The sequence below is a fragment of the Globicephala melas genome, chromosome 5 (assembly GCF_963455315.2).
Source record: "Globicephala melas chromosome 5, mGloMel1.2, whole genome shotgun sequence".
In the NCBI taxonomy this organism is placed as follows: Eukaryota; Metazoa; Chordata; class Mammalia; order Artiodactyla; family Delphinidae; genus Globicephala; species Globicephala melas.
This window is the reverse complement of record NC_083318.1, coordinates 3,592,026-3,618,169: the sequence shown is the minus strand read 5'-3', so window position 1 is coordinate 3,618,169 and position 26,144 is coordinate 3,592,026. Positions and strand designations below refer to the sequence as shown.

At 52.6% G+C, this 26,144-nt stretch overlaps 1 protein-coding gene across 4 annotated transcripts in view; it reads right to left on the bottom strand.

Moving 5' to 3' along the window:
• Nucleotides 1-707: 707 nt before the first annotated feature.
• Nucleotides 708-26,144, bottom strand: part of AFAP1 (actin filament associated protein 1) — a 153,445-nt gene continuing 128,008 nt past the window's right edge. For 2 of the 4 annotated variants that reach the window (XM_030876858.2, XM_060298927.1), the window contains 7 exons: nt 25,331-25,448; nt 21,889-22,155; nt 19,166-19,283; nt 14,137-14,301; nt 11,525-11,715; nt 8,364-8,528; nt 708-5,403 (listed from right to left, as the gene is read on the bottom strand). In XM_030876858.2, the coding sequence (XP_030732718.1) occupies nt 5,377-5,403; nt 8,364-8,528; nt 11,525-11,715; nt 14,137-14,301; nt 19,166-19,283; nt 21,889-22,155; nt 25,331-25,448 (1,051 nt within the window). In that variant the 3' untranslated portion in view covers nt 708-5,376. The remainder of the gene's footprint in view (nt 5,404-8,363; nt 8,529-11,524; nt 11,716-14,136; nt 14,302-19,165; nt 19,284-21,888; nt 22,156-25,330; nt 25,449-26,144) is intronic. The other 2 variants (XM_060298926.1, XM_030876856.2) reach the window with 2 other exon arrangements.

Here is a 26,144-nt window from a genome sequence, read left to right as displayed (position 1 = left end):
CGCTCTTCCAGAGCCACCTTCCACAGCGGCTCATGTTCTCACCCTCCACCCTGGGCTCCTGCTGTGCCTCCCCTGCTTCTCTCCCTGCTGAACTCCTATTTAAACAGCACGACCCAGCTCAAAAACCCATACCCGCAAACCCCACCGCCAACCGCCTGAAAGGCAGCTGCTCTTTCTCCTGTGGTTCCAGAACTCCCCAGTCCCACACTCAGAGTTACCTGTGGACACGTCTGTGTCCCTGGCTGGAGTGAATGTCCTGAGAGCAGCGTCACATCCCATCTGGTCCTGTTTCGGGCACCGGGCATAGAGCTGCACTCAGCAGGAGCACAGACGCTCCTTGACCCGGATATTCAGGTCCTTGGCCTAAAAGCAACTTTTTAAAAAACACTATGTTTGGGACTTCCCTGGCGGTCCAGCGGTTCAGACTCTGTGCTCCCAAGGCAGGGGCACGAACTCCATCCATGGTCGGGGAACTAAGATCCCGCGTGCTGCACAGTGCAGCCAAAAATTTAATACATAAATGAAATGAAATACACGTTTCTTTCATGAAAGAAGGTTCTTGTCAAAGAAATAAAACACTTGCCCCACCTTGATCCCTCTTACATCCCTCCCTACTTGGCAAGCAAAATGCCTTGTCAGCAAAATGCCTCCGTTCATCCGAAAGTCCTTCCGTCTGCCCACAAACCGAGCTGGTCAAGACGCAGAGGCCGAGTTGGAACAGCGAGTTTATTAAGAATACACAAATGAGGCACGCCCGAGGGCGCCAGTCTGTGGGCTACACCGTGTAGAACTGTAGAAAAATCCATTAGTAAAGCAGAAAATTCAAGTAAGGCTACTACAAAATCCGGGCAAATGGACTGAAAACGAATATTTCCAATGCAAGTTTCTTCTGATAAAACTTTTTACTTTATGAATTAAATACATTGCGAAACACAGTGAAAATATATTTACAGTTATTTAAAATGGACACTGCCAACATATTTAATTAAAAAAATCTTTCCTGTTTCTTGCCTGCTTCTTTCAAAGAGAATTTTAAATATGACTTTAGTTTTTAAAAAATACAATAAGGAAATAATTACATTCTTAATATGAAAACAAACATTTTACAACTTATAGCCATGGTCAATTAATGCTGAATCTCTATAATTTAAAAGCTGATGCTAAAGTTTAAAGTTAGTATTTCCTTTCTCGTTAAAAAAATCAAATACAAAGATTATCTTATTAAAAACACCTTTGGTCCCTAAGAATTATGATCTGATGATCCCATCTCGAAAATGTTTTCCGTGGCAACTAACAGAAATACCTAGTAATACTTGTATGCTGTCAAGCTGGGCTTTTCTGGAAGGACGTAAGTGAATTATTTCACAAAAGATGGGCAAGAGGGTGCATGTGAGGCCACCAATTCCCTGGGCGTGAAGCTCCCTCACCTTCACGAATGACACGCTATCCCGCTATGGCTCGGGGGTCACTGAGGGGCTTTCTGTGATGCTGCACCGTGTGCGTGGGGGGGGGCATGAAAATGTTAGTTTATTTATTTTTAGTTTATTTCACAGTATCAACCCAGCCCATCGTGGGGATAAGAAGACAGTAATGACAACAAGAACAATAAAATTACCCTCTTTAAAACTATGCCACAGTCTGAAATTACTTAAGGAACTTAATTTAGAAAGAAAAGAGGAAGGCCATAGTTTAACACTGAGGTGTTGCCGTGACCTTCACGTGAGCCGCGGTGGAGACGGGCAGGCCCCCTGCTCCTGGAAAAGGCATCCCCTGGGCTGTGCGGGGGCCGGGCTGGGATGCAGCCGCCGCAGACGCCTGATTGCTCTGGTGGGAGAGGTCCTGCCCGAGCGCCCACCCCCGTGCCCAGCCCGGGAAGGTTCCTGTCGCAGGACGTGGTGAATAACCAGAGAACGCTGCCTGGTGAAGTAGGTCCGTAGGCAAAATTTACGTGCTGATAGAGTTACTCTTCTGGAAAGAATAAATGGGACCGCCAACCACGGAGTTCTGCCCACGACCATCGGGCCTACCCCAGCTGCAAAGCTGTCCCCTTGGAAACCTGTACACAGATTCCAAACTGTTGCCACGATTAACAGGAATCTGAAACTCCTCCCTGGGGGCGGTCTTCAGGGCCCAGGACACACAGTTTTTGAGACACTTTTCAAAGGTGGCACATTCCAACCTATCAGAGTCATCTTGGGTTTTCAGAAGGAACCCAAAATGACTCAGGGACCAGCAAGATGAATAAGGTGGACGGTCAAGCTGGACAACCCCAAGCTGTCTGAACCGAGGGGCCACGACTAGTTCTACACATGCGGCCAAGAGAAGAGCCCCGGGGAGACCGTTGTGCAGAGCCCCAGAAGCTGGGAGCATCCCCAGACCCACTGGGTCCCCACAGAGGACCGTCCCGGGGCCGGGCGGGAGGGCTGCTGGCTCCCCGGCCCTGGCCGACCGTCTGCGGCCTCTGGGCAGGGGGTGGTCACCTGCACCTGAGCCCACGTCAGGGGTGACCCAGCGCGCCCTCTCACCATCAATGTATCTCTGTGCAAAAGGCTCGTGAGTGAATGAAAAACATTATAAAAATATAAAAATGGAGAGGACTTTGAAGTTGATGACCCCTCACCAAAGCCAGAAGCAGACGCCTGAGGCTGACGATGGCCTCTGTCCTAAGGGAAAGGCCCCGTGGCCCGCAGAGGGTGGCGGTCTCACGCCAGCCCCCGGTCTGGCCACCACACGTGTCTCATTTCAGTTAGGATCCTGTTACAGTTTGGCCAGCACTCTGTGACCATGACTGTCTGTCAGAGGAATGGGGACATTTCTCAAGAATCCACTTCTCCGAGGGGATGGTGACCTGCACCCCGGAGCGAGGGCCAAGGCCGGGCCACCCCCGCAGCCTGGCTCTGTCACCGCTGTCTCCCGGCTGCCCTGAGATAAGGGGGGGCGATGAGATCACTGCCAGGGTGCTGGCAGGATGTCCACGGTGTGTCTAGTATGTACAGATATAAATTAAAAACTATATTTATCGAACATATACAAATAAATAACTTATTTTGAAGCAAACGCTTTAAACTAACTTTCTGATCAAATCTAAAGACATCGAGGGGACACCTCAAGGGCATCAAAGGAGCCCGGCGCTGGCGGCCTTGGCTTCCGCGTGACGCTGGCGGCCTCGGCTTCCGCGGGGCCGCTTTAAATGGCTCCGGGGGACGTAACGGGACTGAATCCACCACCCTCTTTAACAGGCTTTTGGTTGTGAAAGTGAATTTAAAAACCTGGCGTTTTTAAACACAGAATATGTACACCAGGAGCCTTAAGGCCAGGGTGCAAATCCCGGCTCTGGGACCAGTTGGCTGTGTCCTTGGGCGTGACCCACAGCGATGGTCGAGGTGACATTTGCGGTGACCTCTGCTAACGGCCCGCCCACCTGTGCCCACCTGCTCCCGGGCTAAGGTCACGTCTTCCCTCCTGAGCAACCATCAAATCTGGCTGCTGTCGTGGGCCAAGCTGGCTGCCAACCAGGATAGCCTGAGAGCCTTATCTGGGGAACATTCATTCGACCGGAAGGCAGCCAAGACCCCACTTTTCCCCTTTACAGAAAGTTAGCTTCCTACGATGCCAGCTTCCTACGCTGATGGGAGAACACGGGGAGAGGGGCTCCTCCTTCCCAGCAGGGCCGGGAAGGTGGGCCTGAGGCTTGGGGAGGCCCCTCGCTCCCCGCTTCCTACTTGGATTTCCCGGGGTCAGGGTTGGGGGGCCCAACGTGCTACGTGCAGGTGAGGCCGCCAGCAGGCAGCCCACGGACCTGGCAGACGGCTTCGCAACAAATCCAGGTTTCAGGTGGACTCCAGCTAACCAGCCTGCATGTCCTGCTGCAGAACTTTCTTAGCCGCTGAGACCGCACTCTGGCTCTGGTCAGTGAAACCAAACGGGCCCGTGCTGGCCTCGAGGGCCACTCCAACCCTGACTGGCAAGGCCCGGAGGCCGTGGGCGCCCCGGGATGTGCTCGCAGGCGCACGGTTTTCTTGCTTCCTGCTCCTGTATCTGATGAGAAGCAGAGGACGGCAGGCCTCCACCAACTGCAGGCAGAAGGAGCCCATCCCACGTGTGATTTGGGACCATCGGTCAGTCTGCCGAGGGCTCTGGGGTGAGAGATAGATTTTCCGGGCAGTGGCCGCACAAGGAGAATTCCTGAGAGGTCCCTCTGCAGACAGAGGAGAGCCGGCCTGGTTCTCGGACCCACATTACCTCTACCTGGGAACTGGCCTGTCCCCTTCACGCCTTAGTGTCTGAAGGCTTCGAGAAACATCCCTCTGGAGGCAAACGGGGAAACTCAGAGAGGCCCTACCTGGCGGCCGCGCCCTGAGGGAAACAGTAAACCAAGTCCCCTGGTGGGTCACAGGGGCGGGGGTGGGAGAGGAGCTCTCGGGGGTCCTTCTTCTGCCCTAAAGCTGTGCAGTTCCCAGAACCTGCTGCCTTTCAAAGGGCGTACGCGCCCCTCGGGAATGCGTGTGACCATCACCCCGAGGCCGACCAGGTGTCTGAGGGCCACCCGCTTGCTCTGAAGGGGTAGAAGGGGTTTGGACGCTGGGAAAAGCCGGGAAGGACACATAGGCGTGAAATATCGAAAACACTGCTGCCTTTCAAAAGCCGTACAAATAACACAATATGACACAGAACCTCTGAAAAACCCTTGCAGCTGTAAGCGTGGCACAGGAGAAAAAGAGAAAAGTTTTTAAAGTTTAAAGAAGCGTGGCAGCTTTTCATATCCTGGCGACAGAAGCAACTGTCCAGAAAATTTTTTAAAAAAAGGTAAAAAACGCTTCACAGCACAATTCTGCCGCGCCATTACCCCTAGTGACGAGGGGGCCGGGCGTGTGGGGAGAGGGGGGCGGAGACCCGGGGTGCGAGTTCCTGCTGTTCACGCTGCAGCGACATCCCTGGATCCTCCTGGCCGAGGCGCGGGCAGCCCGAGGCCCACGCCTCACACTCACACCCCCGCCGGGGGCACGGAGCACGTCCAGGGCCTGCTGGCCGTTCGTCTTCAGTCTGGGCTGGGAGTGCTGAGACTGGTGAAAGCAATCGTTTACCTGGGTGGGAAGATGCAGTTTCTCCATCCGCCAGGGGAGGCTCTCACAATACCTTCCGGCCCTTTTCTGACTTTAAACAAATGAAGTTGGAAGCCAAAGTGTTACAAGTAAATCTCTTTAAAGGGAACCATTATACAGTAGAGAGGATACAGCGGGCAGGCCCGGGTCCTGGCACCCAGGTCCTGGGTCCTGGTCCGGCCGCAAACCCCGAGTCCTGCTGCTGGAGCGCCCAGGCCAGCTCCCTGCGGCCACGCGATGGGACGACGCTGTGCGAGCTGGGCATCCGCGAGCTCTATGTCCCGTTCTTCAGCTCCCACTCCTGCCAAGCGAGGCAAGAGGAAGCGTGTACAGATCAAAAGGGCACATGCGGGGCTGGGACACGTCAGGCTGCATCCCATCCACACCTGTGCCCCAGAGGGTGAGGGCTCAGCTGCCGTGCAAACAGCGCCGAGGTTCCCAGGCAACAGGCTGAGGATCACCACACGGCCCAAACCGAGATGGGCCTGAGTCCCACTAAGGACTCTGGGCACATCTAGAGAACGTGCGCGTGGCGTGGCGGTCCCCACACGGGGCCAGGCGCCAAGCAGGGCTCTCCCGCCTGCCCTGGGGGCACCGAGCGCGGCAGTGCTGGTCTGATGCAAGCGCCTGACTCGCACTGTAAACCCAGGGGGTCATTAACTGGGCCGTGAGTACACTGCACACCTTCTCATATTGTATCAAATTAGGAATTTCATCCCTTTTTTTTAGCATCGAACTACAAGCTTGCTTCATTAATGGTTAAAAGCATGGTGTCAGCCAACGTGGCAGAAACAAAACCAAAACTGAGCCGCCTGCACCTCGTGAGCACGTGCAGGCGCTGGTCCTACAGAGGCGTGGACGGCCTCGTGGCCTCTCCCACTGCCCCACCCCCAATTCCGGGCTCCCCAGAGAGGATGCTCAGCTGCTCTGCGCAAAGGTGATGCTCCGGGTGGCAGGGAGCCTCCCTCCACCGCCGCCAGCCTCTGGGGCGGCGCCGGCTTGGAGAGAAGTCGTGTGTACGTGCCTGCACACGCTGCCAAAGCCCCACACGCGCGATTACGCGTGTGATCGTGTGACCAAGCACAGGTCACGCTGGCCACCAAGCAGGGCGCTCCACGGACACGCCCAGCCAGGGGGACATGGGGAGGACCCAAGGCCACCGTGTGTTTCACTGAAAAGGCTGCACGAAGGCGGGTGTCCCGTGCTCGGGATGGCCCAGTCCTCGTACGCCGGGACCTGGGGCACATGTGTCAGCTCTGAAAGCACTGCAGCCACCACGCCCCGGCTCCCAGAACGTCCCTCGGCACCCGGAGCTCCCAGGCTGCGGGGAGAATGCTGGGCCTGGAGCTGGACGTCGGGGCCCTTCAGCCCCCTTCTCGGCTGGGAAACCCCGTGACAGGTGACTTGAAACGCTCTGAGTTTCAGGAGCGCGCTCTCTCACACTCCAGAGCGTCCCTCATCGGGAATGGGAAATTATTCCAGGAATACAGCCTGGGGTAACGGTTTCCGAGCCCAGGACGCGTCAGACTCAGAAAGGTCCTCAGAAAAAAGGCCAGGGTGCAAGAGGAGGCCACGTGTGGGATGCAACTACAGGTGGACGGACGCTCCCAGAGGCAAGAGGCCAGGCCACCACCCCGCCCTCCAGCCGTGGGTCCCCTGCCACTATTCTCAGGAATCCTGGGAAACCCCTGCTCGATCCCACGCCTTCAGGGAGGATGTGGTCCAGTCTGAACGGCCAGCTGTGCATCTGAACCGGCCAAAACCACACGTTTTATATTTACTGTGAAAAGGGGGCAGGAAGTGCAGAGTACTGAGCCTCTGGACAGTGAGAGCAGGCATGGAAAATGTAGCCCTTTCAGAGGCTGGACTCACAGAACTGGAAACTGATTTCTTTGACAGTAGAGAAATAAATGAACTATTTTTACTGCGTTTCCCTTCTGCCAATAATTAGGGGGACTTTACGGGACAGCTCTATTCTAAACATCTCTCAGGCAAAACATACTCCTCTGCAAACGAAGAACACTGGACGCACGCCAAGGAAAAGGAACAAATGATGCGCAGTAATTCTTCTTTTCCCCGAATTTATCGACGCACAGGCTCAGTCAAACGCACACGCTACGAAGACAGGTATTCCAGGATGCTGTTTCTAACCCCCATCGGCAGGGACCCTCCGTGAACGCAGCAGCCAGAGGTTAACACGCACATTCACATCTGACACCACATCCGTTGTCAGAAAACAACAGGTTTCTAGCCAGTTTGGAACGGGTTCAAAGCTGCCAAAGCACGGAGGCAATGACAGCGAGAGAGGGTCCCAGGGACGGCGAGGGGAGGACGTCTGGCCTCCACGTTCATCACAACAAATTAAACACATCTGGATGCGTTAGCCTGACTGGACCAAGCAGGAGTTTTTCATACCACACACTTTCAGTTAAGCCGTCAGGAGCTGTTTGCTTTGATAAACTATAGTTTTTAAAAATTCTCTGAGATTTTAAAGCTTAGCATCAAAACTCGTTAGTGGCCAATCCCATCAGAAGACTGGAAGGTACTACAGAATGGCCCCTCGGGTACAGGCTACAGGCTACGGCGGGGCTGGGAAGCAGAGGGTATGGAGAAGAGTCTGCCTCGACTTTTGATTTGTTAAAGGATCCCAGCGGTCACTGGCCAATCTCTACGTCACCAATGAAAGAACAGGTCAGGAGAAGCCAGGACACAGAACCATGCTGCTGGTTTTCCTGAAAGCAGATGGTCCAGGCCTAGAGACAAGTTCTGGCCTTTTTTGCCTTTGAAAAGGAGGATTCCTGTAGGAGGGTCTGACTTTAGGAAACACTGGGAAGATACTCATGAAATGGCATCTAATATAGAAGCTGCAGAACTGGAACAGGAGGCCACACTGAGCTCCTGCACCCCACCCACAAAGTCTGAGGCTGGAGTGCCTCCACCACACCTTGCCATCCCGCCCCGGGATGCCCGCTCCCCAGCAGTGCCGGCGTCCCCCACCCGCCCCGGGATGCCCGCTCCCCAGCAGTGCATCCCGCTCCCCGGCAGTGCCGGCGTCCCCCACCCGCCCCGGGATGCCCGCTCCCCGGCAGTGCCGGCGTCCCCCACCCGCCCCGGGATGCCCGCTCCCCGGCAGTGCCGGCGTCCCCCACCCGCCCCGGGATGCCCGCTCCCCAGCAGTGCTGGCGTCCCCCACCCGCCCCGGGATGCCCGTTCCCCAGCAGTGCCGGCGTCCCCCCACAAGCAGGTCGGGCAGGATCTCACCTTGGCCTTCCGAAGCACGTGTCCCCGGCAGGGGGAGCTGGCGGGGGCCGGCTGGTTCTTCCTCAGGACGGCCGCACTGTTCACAGGCACTGGGCCCTCGGCATCACTGGTCTCACAGCTGGACATGGGCGAGTTCTCCAGAGTCCGGTGCCTAAAAACTGGAGACTGTTAATGGAAAGAGAAGACATTGGGTGAGGTATGGTTTCCACGTCATCAGTATTTTCCCCTAGGAAAATGGCTTAAGGAATAAAACAAGTTCTGGAAATAGGCAAAAACAATAACAACAGTAATAGGACCACCTCACAGAGCCCCGCTCTAAAAGCACCCTTAAAACATGCATTTTACAGCTGGAGAGACGGAGGCGCTGAAGGGCACTCTGCCCCGCACTCGGCGCGGGCTCTCCCGGCCCTGCGGGGGCGGCCTCTCCCGTGAAGGCCTGTAAAGCCCTTTCTGATTTCAGGGAGCTCCTAGGCTACGGCAGCAGGGGCAGAAACCACCAGTGACCAGGACGGGGGAGCACCAGGGGCAGAAACCACCGGTGACCGGGACGGGGGAGCACAAGCTCCCGGATCCACTGCCTTGGGGCGGGGCTCCCTGCAGCGACCGAGGATTCCCGACTGTTTACAGCACGTCTCTGCATGTCAAAGCAAGACTTAAGATGGAACGAAGAGAATCTGCAGTTGCCAAGTCTCCACGTGAGATGACAAGCTGCTCTTTGGGGAAAAAGTCGACAATCTGCTGTACTTCCCCCCCCAGAGGAGGTCTCCGCAGACTGACCTCTCCCTGCTCTGGCTGTGTTAATGTGTGACTTAAATACCGGTTAGGTGACACGCAACGTCATTTGAGGAGAACGGTGTCTTAATGGTCATTCAAATGGGCTGCTTAGAACCCCTCTGGGGGCGACTGACCGCGGGTCCCCAGCAGCCAGCTTTCCGCACGTGCTCGCTCACTTGGAAATGCCTCCAAAGGCCACGCCGGCCGGGCTGTGGGTGCCGCGGCCGGTGGGAAGGAGAGGACCACGCCGCCCACCCCCGGGGGGCTAAGCTGGGCTCCGAGGAGGGCGGCCCACGGCGCTCCCCTAGGACAGCTAATGAGCTGCTGGCCCAAGGAAGTGGTCAGGGTGGGGAGAAGGCAGAGCGTGGCACGAGGCCCGAGGAGGGGCCCTGCGAAGGGAGCAGCGGCCCCGTGGCCTGACGGCAGGCGCTTTATCAAGCCAGGCCCGTACCCTCAAGAGCACAGGGCAAAAGGAAGGAGAGCTGACGAGAGGGGGCGAGGGGGAGACCCTCAGGGGGGCAGAGAGAGCCCCGGAGAATGCAGGGTCACCCCAGACACAGAGAGCGCTGAGCGGTGCCCGGAGACGTCCAGACCTGGGGAGGTGAGGGCGGAGGTCACGTCAGGGGAGGCAGCTCCCGGGCAGCCGAACCGCAGCAGGTGGGTGAGTGGACACCTGGGCACAGGACAGCGTCTGCAGGGGACGTGGGGCTGGGCAGAATCTGTTTTGTAAGATGGGACACACTACAGACTGTCGATGCTTTGAAGGCAGCGAGGAGGGGGAGAGGTGAAGATACAGCAGGAGGGCGTGGCAGATGCCTCAGGGGTCAGCAGGGGGCGCATCTGGGGCCACATCTCCATCCAATGGGACCAAGGACGGCGATGCCAGCGAATCCTCAGGCCCCTCCTGGGAGGTCAAGAGGCTTTCCTGCCTCCAGTCTGCCTCCGACACGGGTCCCCGGGGGCCCTTGGGACAGACCCCTGCCCCGCATGGGCCAGCACTCACAGCCCTGCCACCACTCTTCGGGTAGAACCGGCCACCTTAGTACACCCTCGGTCCCCGGTTCGGCCGGACGCTGAAAAGCCCCTGCTGGACTGCTCCCCCTGGCACCTTTCAGTGCCTGATGTGAGTGTCTTTCCCGGGCCTAGCGGTCCTCCCTTGCTACAATATGAGCTCCACGGAAAGAGAGATTCTCATCCACGAGGTCCACTGCTGCGCCTCGAACCGTTTCCGGCACACAGATGGGGCACAGCCACATGTATCTAATCTGTTGAATGAGTGACTACATATCAACGAGCTGGTGAACACACGAGTGGATGGACACTTTCGCAGGCCGGGCACCATGCCCAGAGCTTTCGCACACACGAGCCCACGCAGGAGGCGACAGCACCACCCACATTTCATAGATGGAAAATCGAGGCCTGCGGAAGGGAAGTCGTCTCGAGCCCTGGCCTCTCTGCTCACAGAGCCTGCTTTCCTCAGCTCCCTGCTGTGCTGTGCCCCAAAGGACGGGCGGCTCGGTTGGTGTCATGGTTTTGGGGGTGGAAGCCCGCACTCTGCCCCTGGCTGTGCCAAGAGGTCTGGGGGTGGAGGGGGGATCCTCTGAGAGTGAGGGGCGGTCGCTGGAGAGGGGCCGGAGACTGGAGAAGTTTGGAGATGGTCTCTGCAGACAATGGGAGCATGAGGTGACCACTGCCTGGGGGGGGCGGTGAGGGTGGGCGACAGGACCTCAGTGGTGCCACATACCCGTAACCCAGAAACCTTGCCCGTGGGTCCCCCCAAGCCCCAGGACGCGGGAGGAGCTGGCCCCGGGCTGTGCTCTTAGGCAGAAGCCTCTGGCTCTTCATGGGGAAAACAGAAGCCATCACGTCTGACTCAACGGAACAGCTCGTGGAGAAGAGCAAGTTCTCCAATGACAGTGGGCAGCAAATCACTCGAGGTGCTAATTCGTGTCTAATTCGTTCGTTCTGTTAGATTCCGAGGTTACAGACGGTTTCACTCATTTCCGTGTCCCCAGCACCTGGCATCATTCTCAGGACAGACATGCTAGACAAGTTGTAAAACTCTGCCACACTGAACAAAGGTTTCTGTCTAATGCACTGGCATCAGATGAGGACGTGGCTCCAAAGAGATCAGAAGAACTGTACTCATTACACTCAGATTTTGCGCAAGGGGGGAAAGAAAAGAGACTCGGTGTTTCCACCACCTTTGAAAAAGTTCAGTGAAAGACATACGAAAATTCCACGTCCATGAACTTAAAACACAGCCAAGAAGAGTGTTTGAAATGGACATGGGAGCTGCGTCTCTGCGGTGCCGATGCTGGGGACGACGGAGGAGCAGTGACCTGAGGAAGCGACCCCCATCTCTCCCGGGGAGCGGCAGGCATTACCTGTGGACTCGACGTCCCCGGCCGGGGCTCGATGGCCAGCCCCAGGGTGACCCCGCCGGCCAGGGCTTTCTTGAGGCTCTCCTTGACCTCTGTCAGCTCCAGCTCCAGGTTGACGCGCTCCGTCTCCCTCTGCTTGCATTCCTCCTCCAGCTTCTTCAGCTTCTCTTCCAGGATCACCTGGGTCTTCCTGCCTAAAATCCCAGAGAAACACGACTGCTCCAGCCGAAGGCAAAGGTTTCAAGATAACAGAGGACGGCCATGCGGTGGCCCTGAAAGGAGCTCCGCACAATCTGGGGGTTGAGCTCCCCTGCCTCGGGTCCTTCCCACAAAACTCGAATCCAGCTCTTCCTGAAAGGAGGAGGGTCCCTTCCTAACTGTTCTCTTTTGCTGCAGCTGGAAGAATACGGACCAGGAAGCATGGGACCTTGACTCTCACAAATGCCAGGAGTTTGGGGTCTGGGCCCAATACACTCATTTCACTTTTTTTTTTTTTTTTTTTGCGGTACGCGGGCCTCTCACTGTTGTGGCCTCTCCCGTTGCGGAGCACAGGCTCCGGACGCGCAGGCCCAGCGGCCATGGCTCACGGGCCCAGCCGCTCCGCGGCATGTGGGATCTTCCCGGACCGGGGCACGAACCCGTGTCCCCTGCATCGGCAGGCGGACTCTCAACCACTGCGCCACCAGGGAAGCCCCTCATTTCATTAAAAAAAAATTTTTTTAACATCTTTATTGGAGTATTATTGCTTTACAATGGTGTGTTAGTTTCTGCTTTATAACAAAGTGAATCAGTTATACATATACATATGTCCCCATATCTCTTCCCTCTTGCGTCTCCCTCCCTCCCACCCTCTCCATCCCGCCCCTCTAGGTGGTCACAAAGCACCGAGCTGATCTCCCTGTGCTATGCGGCTGCTTCCCACTAGCTAGCTATTTTACATTTGGTAGTGTATATATGTCCATGCCACTCTCTCACTTCGTCCCAGCTTACCCTTCTCTCTACCCGTGTCCTCAAGTCCATCCTCTACCTCTGCGTCTTTATTCCTGTCCTGCCCCTAGGTTCTTCAGAACCATTTTTTTTTTTAGATTCCATATTTATGTGTTAGCATGCAGTATTTGTTTTTCTCCTTCTGACTTACTTCACTCTGTATGACAGTCTCTAGGTCCATCCACCTCACTACAGATAACTCAGTTTCATTTCTTTTTTGTGGCTGAGTAATATTCCATTGTATATATGAATACACTCATTTTAAAATGAGGAACTTGGCCTAGGTGGCTTCCAAAGGTGCCGCTGACTTGGAAAGTCCGCAGGTGTTGCTCTGCTCCGAGCTGCCCTGCTTGGCCCTATGGTCAGAATACAGCAGAGCCTGCATCTCCAGAGCACATTCGCTCTACTCATCTTATTGGAAATGTGTGACAGCGGCACAGGAAGGCCGGCAATTTGCCCACCGGACAGATAAGGAAAGCGGTCCCAAGGGTTAACTGACTTATGAGCACGGCCCTGGCCGACCGCCTGGTAGCATGTGACAATCTCTTTTTCAAGGCCCAAAGCTGATCTCATCTTTCTGCATCTTCACTGTCCTACAAACTGGAAACAACAGTGGGAAGAAATTCTCCTCCTGTCCTGCTGACCTGGAGGCTCCCGTCCAGTTCTCTGACGGAGCCTCTGATCCCCCGGGGGCGGGGCCTCATGGGAGATGCCACCTCCTGGCCCTCCTACAGGCTGTCTCGAACAGGCTCAGCCCACACCCAGCCTCACGTTCTTTAAACTCTGAAAGCACTTTCTTTCTTAAAAACCATATAGGCACGAAGTCAGGAAAGGCTGAACCTGACACCTAACTGCTGTAACACGCCAACTCCTCCGGCACAGAAGCCGCTGGAAAGGAGGTTCTTCCTCTCGGGATCATCCTGGTCTCTACATTCCTCCTCCTTACCCCCCGAGGCCGGAAACTGAAACCTAGAGAGTCGGCCTTGCCCCAGGATCCGACTCAGTCTTGAGCTGAGGAGACATACATTTCAGCAGCCCCAGCGCCGGAGCCAGGAACCACACGGCCAGCTCCTGCCAAGGAGGACAGACGGGCTGATCCAGAGACACGGCTGTGGTCCTCACCCGCGTCTCCCTCTTCTTTCCTCTCTGGGGTTGTCCCCGCTCCCCGGGTCCCTTCCACGAATCCAGCACGGTCTGGCCCTCACCAGTCCCTCCTCAGGGAACGGAGGGCTCCTTCTACCCACGCACAGACCTCTCAGCTGGGCTTCTGAGTGTGACCCGTCCTCCTGCTGAGACACCGCCCCTCACACACAGTGACGTAACTCCTGCGCCCGGAGGCTCGTGCTCCCAACGAGCTCTGCCGTCAGCCCCCGAGGCTGGGACAGCTCCCCGGCACCTACCCAGCCTCAGCCAGCGAGCTGAGGTCCAGGCCCGGCCTCCTGCTGCCTGGTCCATTATTCCACATTGTGGCACCTGCCCTGGGCTTACCACCAAGGCTTCCGAACTGCAGGAAGCACTGCATGGAACGACACGGTCTTACTAAGAGGAGAGCCTCGCGAGGTTCAGAGCCCGAGGGCGCAAGAGGATAAGCCTAGGCTCTGGCGCCAGCAGAAGCAGGCCCCTCGTACCGGTGTTCACTTCGATGGCAGCCCGCAGGCCCTTCCTCTCCTTCCGCAGCTGGGCCAGCCTGTCCCGCAGGCCTTCCCGCCTCTTCAGCAGCTCCTCCTCTTTGGCCTGCAGCCGCTTGGCATCCGCTTCCACCCGGTTCTTGCCATATTTGTACTGGTCAGCATCTTGAAAAGAAAAAGCATCAACAGGAAATTAGGTTTAACCAAGTAGATGACAGGGTAATTCATAAAGCCTGTTTAATCAGCCTACTCAGTGAAATAAACTCAAAGCTAGTCACTTTGCTAATTCAACAAGAAAGACAGCAGGACAGGTTTGAACCAAACAGAAAAGCGACCATTTCAGATTATCCAATATTCTTTGAAACAAATTTTTTTTTTTTTTTTGTGGTACGCAGGCCTCTCACTGTTGTGGCCTCTCCCGTTGTGGAGCACAGGCTCCAGACGCGCAGGCTCAGCGGCCATGGCTCACGGGCCCAGCCTCTCCGCGGCACGTGGGATCTTCCCGGACCGGGGCACGAACCCGTGTCCCCTGCATCGGCAGGCGCACTCTCAACCACTGCCCCTTTGAAACAAATTTTTAAAAGGAAAATAGAATGTTAGGAAATTCCTTTAACGCCTCCCTTTGGGGCATGCAACATATAATCTTCAGCAAGGTCGAGAGTGAACAAAACATTCTGTAATCTGAAAAGAGAGGGTCTACCAACATCAGAAATAATCTCTTGATGTGTGTAGTCCTCTGTAGTTTTCAAAACACTTCCATTACACTGTCACGTCTGATCCTTACAACTGTGCCGTCCAACTCTTTTGCTGACCTGACGGCGCTATCCCCACCTCCAGTGGGGCGGGTACCTGGCATGGACGGAGCACACAATAAACATCCGCTGAGTGAGTGACTGAGCAAATCAGAAAATGGAGGGGCACCCAGAGCCGCGTCTGGAGCCCGACCGCCCAGGTGGGAACCCCAGCTTGCCACTTGAGCTGTGTGACCTTCAACAAGGCACTTCATCTCTCCGTGTCTCAGTTTCCTCATCTGTGCAATGGGGTAATAAAAGCAGGTACTTCACAGGGTTGTTATGAGGATTAAAGTAACACTTACACAGAACTCTGAGCAAGCACAGAATGGGCACTATGCAAATGCTCATTAAATAAAGTGAGTGGATAAATGAATGAAGAGGAAACCAGCCTCAAGGAAAATTTAGAGACTTGGCCAACGTAACACTACTAGTTAATAGTGCGTTAAAATCCGACCCAATGCTCTTGTCCTCGAATTATTCTGGCCTTTCAATAGCAATAAGGGCTCACGATTCTGCAGCTTCTGTGGCCTCCCAACGGCCTCTGACAGCGAACGGCTCAAACCTGATGACGACCCAAGGCCTCCTGCACCTCCTGCACCTGTGAGCTCACATTCCATGGTATATACCATGCTGGTTTATTTGCATGTCTGACTCCCTTATTAGACTAGAAACGACTTCTAGGGAGAAGCCATGGAGGGCTGTGTAATGGTTAATAATAAAGGCAGTTGACCAGGGAAGAGACCATGATTGTGGACAAGCAATTAATCCCCCAAAGGCTCAGCTTCACCCTCTATAAAGCAGAAGTGCTAAGGCCTAACTTGTGGGGTTAAAAAAAAAATTCGGTACATGTACTAAAACCCACCTAACAGAATCATGTGGTACCCGGGCCGTGGTGGACACTCCCTGGCAGCTCTCATCCCCTGCAGTGATAACGGAGCCCCCGGAACCCTGTCCACTCCGCCAGACATTGGTGAGCCACTTCTAACGATTTCTAGCACCTGTCCTAAACACCGAATTCGCCGATTCTTACAACGCAAACCATCGTGACTGCATGGAAACTGCATTTATGAAGGCAGGTACAAGGTCATCACTCCCCGCTCCATCTTCCCCTCTCTAAAAACCAACCAACCCCACACACAGAATGATATTAAAAGGATCGCAGCAGGAGGGTGACCAAATCAACAACTTGAAACAAAAGCAGTGCTCTTAGTGGCTTGGGTAACCACATGTTCTATAAACAGAGCACAGTCCAAACTCTGTCCACTCACTTCTGATCTAAGATGTTTCCCCGACAAACCTGTATGCAATCACTTACCACCTTCCACATCATTTGGTCCCCATGCAATAAACCCCGTCCAGGCTATAATGCAACTGCCTGAACTCAGCAGAAAACCCAGAGCACAGTGATTTTTCCCTTTTTTCGTCATCAGATGTCACCAAAGTTAATAAAAATTCCCTACAGAAGCCCTCATACAATACAGGAATGCATCATCTAAGAAATAAAATAAGCACAGGTGCTGAGAGAGAGGGGGATGTTATGCAGACAGAGATCTCCTGCGGTTCAGGTCTCACATAAGAGAGCTTTTCAGACACGTTACTCCCCCCACCTGCCCCTCCCCAGGTGGACAACACTCAAATTTTAAGTGAATAGAAATACACCCAACTGCACGAGCGAAATGAGATTTGCCAGAAAAACAAGGTGAAAAAAGCAGCACAGTAAACGGATGAGGAGGAGGGTTTGGCCCAACTGGCTGCTTGAATGTGTGTCCGAGGAGAAGGGAAGCGCAGGTGAGCTGTGTCAAGAAAGCAAGACCAAAAGACAACCATCAGGATGCGAGAAAATATTTGCAAATGAAGCAACTGACAAAGGACTAATCTCCAAAATTTACAAGCAGCTCATGCAGCTCGATATCAAAAAAAACAACCAACCAAATACAAAAATGGGCAGAAGACCTAAATAGACATTTCTCCAAAGAAGATATACAGATGCCAACAAACACATGAAAAGATGCCCAACATCTCTAATCATTAGAGAAATGCAGATCAAAACTACAGTGAGGTGTCACCTCACACCTGTCAGAATGGCCATCATCAAAAAATCTACAAAAGATAAATGCTGGAGAGGGTGTGGAGAGAAGGGAACCCTCTTGCACTGTTGGTGGGAATGTGAATTGATACAGCCACTGTGGAGAACAGTATGGAGGTTCCTTATAAAACTAAAAACAGAACTACCATATGACCCAGCAATTCCACTACTGGGCATATACCCTGAGAAAACCATAATTCAAAAGGAGTCATGTACCACAATGTTCATTGCAGCTCTATTTGTAATAGCCAGGACATGGAAGCAACCTAAGTGTCCATCATCGGATGAATGGATAAAGGAGATGTGGCACATATATACAATGGAATATTACTCAGCCATAAAAGAAACGAAATTGAGGTATTTGTAGTGAGGTGGATGGACCTAGAGTCTGTCATACAGAGTGAAGTAAGTCAGAAAGAGAAAAACAAATACCGTATGCTAACACATATATATGGAATCTAAGAAAAAAAAAAAAAGAAGGTCATGAAGAACCTAGGGGCAAGACGGGAATAAAGACACAGACCTACTAGAGAATGGACTTGAGGATATGGGGAGGGAGAAGGGTAAGCTGGGACGAAGTGAGAGAGTGGCATGGACATGTATACACTACCAAACGTAAAATAGATAGCTAGTGGGAAGCAGCCGCACGGCACAGGGAGATCAGCTCGGTGCTTTGTGACCACCTAGAGGGGTCGGATAGGGAGGGTGGGAGGGAGGGAGATGCAAGAGGGAAGAGATATGGGGACATATGTATACGTATAGCTGATTCACTTTGTTATACAGCAGAAACTAACACACCACTGTAAAGAACTTATACTCCAATAAAAATGTAAAAAAAAAAAAAGAAAGCACAGGCTTCCTCGGGGCAGAAGCAGGAGCCCCGGGGCTCGTCCATGCGTGAGGCTAAGGACACAGCCACCTCTCACCAGCCCTGTGTGCTGACTCTGAAATCCAATCGCCGTGCACACAGGGAGCTCAGCAGTTAGGTGACCTGTCACCTGGTGTAGGGTTACTACCTGGAGGGAGCCTGGTCCACCAGGTACGCTGAACCAGGTTCAGAAAGTGTTGACACAGCTTCCCAGGTGTTCACATCAAACTCGGCTGGAGGCTAACTCCCATCTTCCTCTCCTGGAAACCGTCCCCGACAGGCCCACACCCGCTGAGGAGCTTCTGAGCCTGGGAAGAGTCTGTGCTGAGGCCCGTAGCCTGCGTCTGCGTGGGGGACCCGGCCGCTGCTCTGTCTTATCTTTGCAGTTCCCTCAGCAAGCAGAGGGCTGGAATGAACAGACACTGCCGGGCTGGCTGGCTGAAGAGGAATCCACCCCACACAGCCAGGGCTGAAGCAAATGCAAACACATGCGCTAACAGCACCCCTAGCGTCATGTATCTGCACATCGGGAAGGAAGCTGGGCGCGCTGATGGGCTGCCTTTCACTGGAGTCTCGCCGCTCCCCTGCCCGGTCCAGCCCCCGCCAGGTCTGGAACCGGAAAACCTGGTCCTCACGCTGGTTCTGTCATTTGCCAGCGGTGAGACCTCGGGGAAGCCACGCCATCTCTCTGAGCTTATGTCTACATCTGCCCAATGGGGTAGATTACGGCACCGCCCTGATCAAGTGGCCAGGAGAATGACACGGGAGGAGAGAAATCACAGCTGGGACAAGAATTCCTTACAGACCCTGACAGTCTCCCGTGCTCTGAGGTACACGAGTTACCCCAACTATTTCAGCCACAGAAACGTCTACACCTCTAACACACAGAGGCTGGCTTCAGAGAGTCTATGCGACTCAACCCAAGTCACTCACTCACTCAGCAGATCAGGGACACAAGCCGAGGTGTCCCGACCCACCGTCCAGGGCCACTCACAGCAGCACTGCCAGCCGCGCCCGCAAGCTGCCAACTGCACAGTTAAGCCAGCTTTGTCTTTCCTTGTATATGCAACAGTTACAAAATAAAAGCTGGGTTAAAGATCGTGGTCATTCCTCCATCCAGCAAACGAGGAGGGATGCGGATGCAAACGGTGCCACCTCTCCAGCTGGCCCCCAACCTGGCGTTCTCCACCTGGTCAGGTGAGGGGGGAAGGTGGCTAGACAGCCCCAACTCTGCACACTGCACCCAAAGCTAGAACGTGGGAAATCGAAGGATCAACTTACTTGAAGGCGTTCGCTTCACGCCAGCCGCTGAATCAGCTTTTTTTTGCTGACTGCTCAGAGCCTTGCCTTTTCCTGTAACCCCGTTGGATGCCACGGGGGGCGGCTTTTTACCCTTCAACTGTTGAAATAAACAAATGAGAGAATTAAAAACAAACAGACAAAAACCTTGGGGTTTTTGCAGTAAATTGTTTCAGTCCCTAGCTCTTCAAGTAGAACGTAGCATAGGCAGAAAAAAATGCGGGTAGTAGAAAACCAATCTGGTTTCCCAACGCTGCACTGCCGTGACTTTCCCAGAGCAGCTAAGAAGGTTCTAGCACCGAGGTTCAAAACAAACGAGGTACACTAGGATGTCTTCAGCTGGAACGCACCAAAAGTCACCTATTTCGACTAGGAGATCACACACGCCGACCAAGACACTGGCACAGACAGTGGGTATCTGAGAGCATTTGGTTGACATTTACTAAGAGTCTGTGTTTCCAAAGATAAACAGCTTTAATTTCGGTGGAACGCTCTTCGGGGAAGTAGCATGACCGTGCACTTAAGAGTTCAACTTCCAGGGTTTCTATACTGATGTCCTAACTGGATAAATAACTACCTGTTGATTCACTGACGGGGTCTGAGCAAGGAAGCGAAAGAGGCAAAATACAGAAACAGCAGGAACTACACTTTAACGAACCACAGGCTTTTAAAAAATTCAACATGCCCTCACTTCTCTGGTGACTGCAGCCGACCCGTGGTGCATTTTGCTTAAGTGATGCACGTGTACCTTGGCTGGGTCCTAAGTCCAGCCGAACGGCAAAGGCTGACTGTACACGTCCAAGCCCAAGCCTCTCTGCCGCACCACGTTTCTTACTGTTGTGGGCCTGGGTTTTGGAAGCTTCAAGTTCCCGCTCCGTCATAGGAGACGCTGAGCACGTCATTAACGTCTTCTGAGCCTCCGTGGGCTCATTTAAAAATATAAAGATACTGATGTCTCCCACACGGTTCCTCAGAAGGTTAACTGACACAGCACACACACCTACAGCACGCATACGGTAGGTGTGTAGGGAGTGTGAGCTCTCGCCATTAAACAGTAGGTCCCCCGTTCAAACAGCCAAATGAGGACACGACAGCTAAAGGCAAACGCCTTGCAAATGTGTTTCCTACTTAAAATAAAAATGAACAAAATACAAACATACATGAACCACGTATCGAATGACTGATTCCAAACTCATCTGGGACAATCCAAATGTACAAGACAGTATATTTTGTCCCATAATTTTTACCCAAGGGAACTCTAATACCAATAAAAAGACAGATAAATACATCGCCAGAGACACATTCACTTAGTGGGGGAAGCACATAACCTACCAGACTTTCCAGTAAATACTCAAAAAAACTAGAAGCCAATGGCTCCCATGTCTGACCATACATCGGCCTGGGCCCCTCAGATTCAGTGAATGAGAATCTCTAACAGTTGTTATAAATAACAAACAAACAAAAATCTTCTCACGTGACTTTGATGAAATGAGTTGGTTTCGAAGAACTGCTATAATTCTCTGAAATTCGAGAATCTTACTTGGCATTCATCATTTTCTTAAGCTTACTCCAAAAATGGAAGGAAAAGAAAATAACTAAAAATGTGCCCCTCTGCTTTATGTTTGTAGAATATTCTTCCATGTGGCGCTTAGATCTTTACTCAAAGCATAAGAAAATCTTAGGTTGACATGCATGAAAACACAAAATTATATTTACACTGAAAGGTTACCGTTTTTGCCACCAGTACGAGGTGTGAGATGGACGATAGTTCAATATCAAGGTTACTGACCATTCAGTTATAATCCAAAATCCTTATTATCGACTTGGTTTTAGGGAGTACACTTTTAGGGAGTACGTTATGGGAAAATACTGTAGTTCTCAGAATCATCCTATTTAATGTTTAAAGATCGAACAGCAATTGCCACGTGAAGCCCATTCCTCACTTACGTGTTATGGAAACACAGGAAAGGAACTTGCAGCTCAAAAATCTTCTGAAAACGTTTACTGTCCCACTGTCCCTGTCCTCTTTAACATCTTTGCCTTTAATTGCCGTAATTCACAAAATTCACTGGGGAACTTCCCAAGAATGGAAAGAGAGCCAGGCACAGGCAAAGAAATACAGAACGTAAACCGTGAGCTGGTTAGGTGTACAGTAAGTCCCCTACGTACGGATGAGTTCTGTCCCAAGAGCACGTTCGTAAGTCCAATTTGTTTGTAAAGTTAGCCTGGGTACCCAACTAACACAATCGGCTAAAAGTACTGTACTGTAATAGGTTTACAATACTTGTATAGGTTTATATAGTAGGTTAGTAATACTTGTACAGGTTTATATAATAGGTTTATAATCACACAAATAACACATAAGAAACAAACACAAAAAATAAAGAACGCATTTTTCATCTTACAGTACAGTACCTTGAAAAGTACAGTAGCCCAGTACAACAGCTGGCATACAGGGGCATGTTCACATCTTTGAAAAGTTCACAACTTGAAGGTTCGTATGTAGGGGACTTACTGTATTTAATCTGTTCCTGGGTGGCCAAACGTTGTGTATTTGCAGATTCTATTCTAGTTGAGGGAAAAAACTGCGCTTTACCCTTGATGGGGTTCACTGCCCACAAGCTGGTGAACAGACTCTCACTGCAAAGCCCTGAGGGAGGACAGTGACTTAAGGCGATTCTAGAAGACAGAATGAGATGCTGTACCTGTGAGCTGAGCCCGAGAGATGCCCTCCCCAGAGAAGAGGTGTTAGTGACAGACGGGGAGGCCGGCGGGCCAGAAGAGGCAGGGTGTTTGTAGTGGTTACAGGACAGCTTGTCAGGAGATGGCCTAGCGGCCTTCCTGTCAGCAGGAGGGTACCGAGCAAAGATTTTCGGAGACGGCAAGTTATCGTACAGGACCGCGTTATCATAGAGCGCCTCTTCTCCCAGGCCTCGGCCACGGGGAGCGGGAAAGCCACCGTCGGGTCCCCACTGTAACACACACAGCTTGTCGTTAGAGCCTCGGCCACAGGAAGCAAAGCACATTGAGATGTTATTAGCAAGCACCCCCCAAAAACGTGCACGTACCCCCAATAAAACACACACACTCAACTAGGTGGACTGATTCAGAAGAACTTTTCTACCTTTGGGGACTGAAGGATTCTTTTTTCCTTAAATCGTTCCCAGGGCCATTGGCTTATGATAATTTTTTTTGTTTTCTTTGTTAAAGCAGGCCATATATATATATATATATATATATATATATGACATTTCTTTAAAGAACTGGATTTCGGAAGTCCTCCTGACCCAGAAAGCTGAAGCAATGTGATGTGACGAAAGGAATGCTGGACTGGGGTCTGTCCGGAGACTGGGGGCTCTGATCCTACTGAGAAAACACGTTAAGGTCCCAGCAAAGCACTTTACCTTTTTTTTTTTTTAAATACTGACAGATATTATTATCTGTATTTTATTACTATTATTATTTTTTTGGCTGCGTTGGGTCTTAGTTGTGGCACGCAGGCTTTTCATTGAAGCGCGTAGGCTTCTCTCTAGTTGCGGCACACGGGCTCTCTAGTTGTGAGGTGTGGGCTCAGTAGTTGCAGCGCGCGGGCTTAGTTCCCCCGTGGCACGTGGGACCTTAGTTCCCCGACCAGGGATCCAACCCGCATCCCCTGTATTGGAAGGTGGATTCTCAACCACTGGACCGCCAGGGAAGTCCCCAAAGCACCCTATCTTATTTCACAGTAAAAATGACTCACATAATTCTCATAGCAATCTTATGAAGTAGGGGGAAACTGAGGCAGAGAGGTCCCACAGCTCTAAGAGGGAGAGCTGGAGTAGAGCTGTGCTCATAACTACACACTGCTTGGGGTCTGAACCTCAGGCTCCTCCAGGATAGGATGAGGGGCTCGATGCCAGAACGCCTCTGGACCCTTCCAAGCCTGCTATGTGGGCATCGGGGATTTAAGTTCTAAGGGTGACTGTCAGCGTCACCCCTGTTCCACACTTGGTTATGCCTGAAGAAAGTGCAGTAACCAAAAACACAGGCTGTTAAAAGAGAGAAATCGAATAGTCATAGAAAATAGGATGTTTCAAACTATAAATGCTAGAATGGCATTACTTTGGTGGAAAACCTTTTTACAAAGGATTAAAATAGCTACAAGCCACCTTAGAACATGAACATTAAAGTATAAATTAAAACCGAAACTTACAACCACAGCCAGATTCTTTTAAGTTTTAAAGGAATTGCTTTCATTTTTTTTTAAAAAAAGAGAAAATATTAATTCATATACTATACTTATCTTACTCTATTTTTATATCCTTCTTGCTGAGTTCCTTTCTGCCAGGATGTAATTACAGCCTTTTGTTATGAAAATAGAAAAGGTTTAAAATTTCATAGTAAGAGTGTTTTTTATTCCTTTGCAATCACTTCAGTGTGTCTATTTTTGTGATGCTGGGGACCCATCTACAACCTAAAAATAATGGTACATGTAGATAAACGTGGATGTGAGTTTCATAATGACAACCTAGCATATATTTGTCCAGGGTTATTAAAATGGTCTAGACCAGACCATCATTTTCCTAAAATACCAAAGGATTAAGTCACATGGAAGACTTAGAAAACAAACACCAGAGAACTTCTAGATTAAAAAAAGTGTGTGTGTGCCCATCAGAGGATCCTTTTTGGAGATTCACTTTCATCTAGGCCTCGGGGGGAACAATCCATGGGTAAGAATTACTGAAGTTGAAACATTGCTAAAATGTCAGGTATTGGCTCAAATGTATGAACCTCATAAAACTGAGAAGTGCAGGCTCTCGCAAAACAAAGGGCCCGGTCACAGAGCCCAGCAAGCAGAATAACAGTTTAAAGAGAGGCCTGAACGTCAAGGAGGCCCTTAACAAGCAAGTGAGCCACAGGCGCTGCGCACTGGACGTTCTGTCTTAATCACCTATGTCGTCCGCCCAGCGATGTACACGCAGAAACGATTCCTAAATGCAGCCTTGGAGAAGGGCAGCTTTTCATTTCTAAACCAGCTTAAGCTGCGCATGACCTAAAGAAAGCTCATTCCTGGGGGTGCCTGAACCTGTGTAGTATTCACAGGAATGAAGGGATGGGGGAACTAGACCAGCGTTTGTGTAGGTCCACGGTTTCTCTAAACCACGTGCCCAGGGAGAAACCCCTCTGGGGAAAGGTACACGAGCGGGCCTTCGGGCAGGAAGAGTCAGAGACAGGTTGGCGTGTTTTATCTTTCCAAAAAAGCTGGCGGTGAGATCAAGGCTCAGAGGAGCAGACGGTCCCACGAGGATGAGGTGGCGGTCGGGTCTACGATGAGGGCAGGTTCCACCGAGACCAGCAAGCAGAGGCCGAGAGCCGGGCACTCTTGGAAAGGGCACAACGACCAGGACGCAGGGCGCAGAGACTGGACTGGGACCTGCTCCTGTCGGGCCACCGCGGGCTTTCCCCGAGTGTGTGGCTCCCACAAGACTCTCTGCAGGGTGGACGGCTACGGCCACAGTGGGTACCACAGCCCCTCCAGCCCTGCAGACCCCGAGGCGAAGGTGGCGGTGGGGACGGGGAGGGGCAAGGAGGAGACCGACTGGGCCTAACGTGTTCTTGCTGTGGGACAGGACCCATGTCCCAGTCACCCCAGACCACCCCGGACTCAGAGGGGATGCCATCCCATGGGCTTTGCAGCTGGGACAGGATTTCAATGTGTGCCCGCGCCCCGACACCCAAGTCCTAACATGAGCCCCTTTGATGGTAATCTGCACTTGAACGCACTCCTTCCTCCAGGCTCCCCTTCTCCACCGGATGGGGGCCCCAGCTACAAGCGCACCCCACCCAGAGGATGCAGGACAGTGTCTGGAGCTGGCAGTAAGGTCATTACTCTGCAGCGTCTCCTTTCCGATGGTGATTTCTGACGGTGTTTAATGGCATTGACAGGAATGACAAACTGTCTGCTGGTGCCCGATTACCTGCGTGTTCAGATGCGGATTAAGATGAACAGGGTGTCAAAAAGGAGAGATGGGGTGGAGTTTTCATCTTGCCTCAGAGCGTAAGAAAGCTTTCTCTCGTTTGGACAGAAAGCAGGGGTGTAAGTCACAGAGATCCGCAGACCCCCGCCTTCCCGCACGGCTGACCTCGCTCTGCACGCGGCGCACTCACCGAGCCGCTGATGCAGGGGACGTCGTCGTAGTGCAGCGCCGTCCCGCTGGGGTGTGCGTAGCCGTTGGCGGTGCTCCCTACATACGGGTTAGTGGACAGAACACGCCTGTTCATGAAGCTGAAAGAGAGGAAACGAGTTACAACCCTCCGATTGATCACCAAGGCTTCCAGGAGCTCTGACGGATGCTCAGGCTCTGTCCGAGGCCGCAGGGTACAGAAGTGTTAGCACAGGACCCAGGCAGAACCGGGTGTTCCTACAGCCGTGGGGCAGGACACCACCCGCCCGGAGGACTGCGGCCCGGACCCATGATGACCCTGCCGGGTACCCAGAGCAAGGCCTGCACACACCCGGCACTCGGCAGATAACCCATTTGTGTTAGCAACCTGCTTCTGTCACCAGAGATTTACTGGAACACCTTTCTTTACCTGGACTCTTCGTTGATGAATCGTCTGTGGCTGCTTTTTTTTTCACATGCCTCTTTCATGAGCCTGTTAATTCTCAAAGGCAGAGACCATCTGGCCTGCAAAACTGAAGTATCAATATTTGCTCTCTGGCTTTTTTCAGGAAAAGTCCACAGACCTGTTCTATAGGCATTTTAGAACGTCTATCCCACAGCATTTCTTGAGTTCTCAGTGTTGGTTCAGCGTCACCACCCACCTTCCCCTCTGCCCTGCACGGCCCTGAACTTCTGGGAGCCTCTGACAGTGGCCACCTCCGTCCCTCGTGTCACGGCTCTGCTCAAAGCCCCGGCGGCTCCGAGAACAATCCAGGGCTGCATGGCCTGGGAGGCTCCGAGTGCCATGTCCGCTGCCT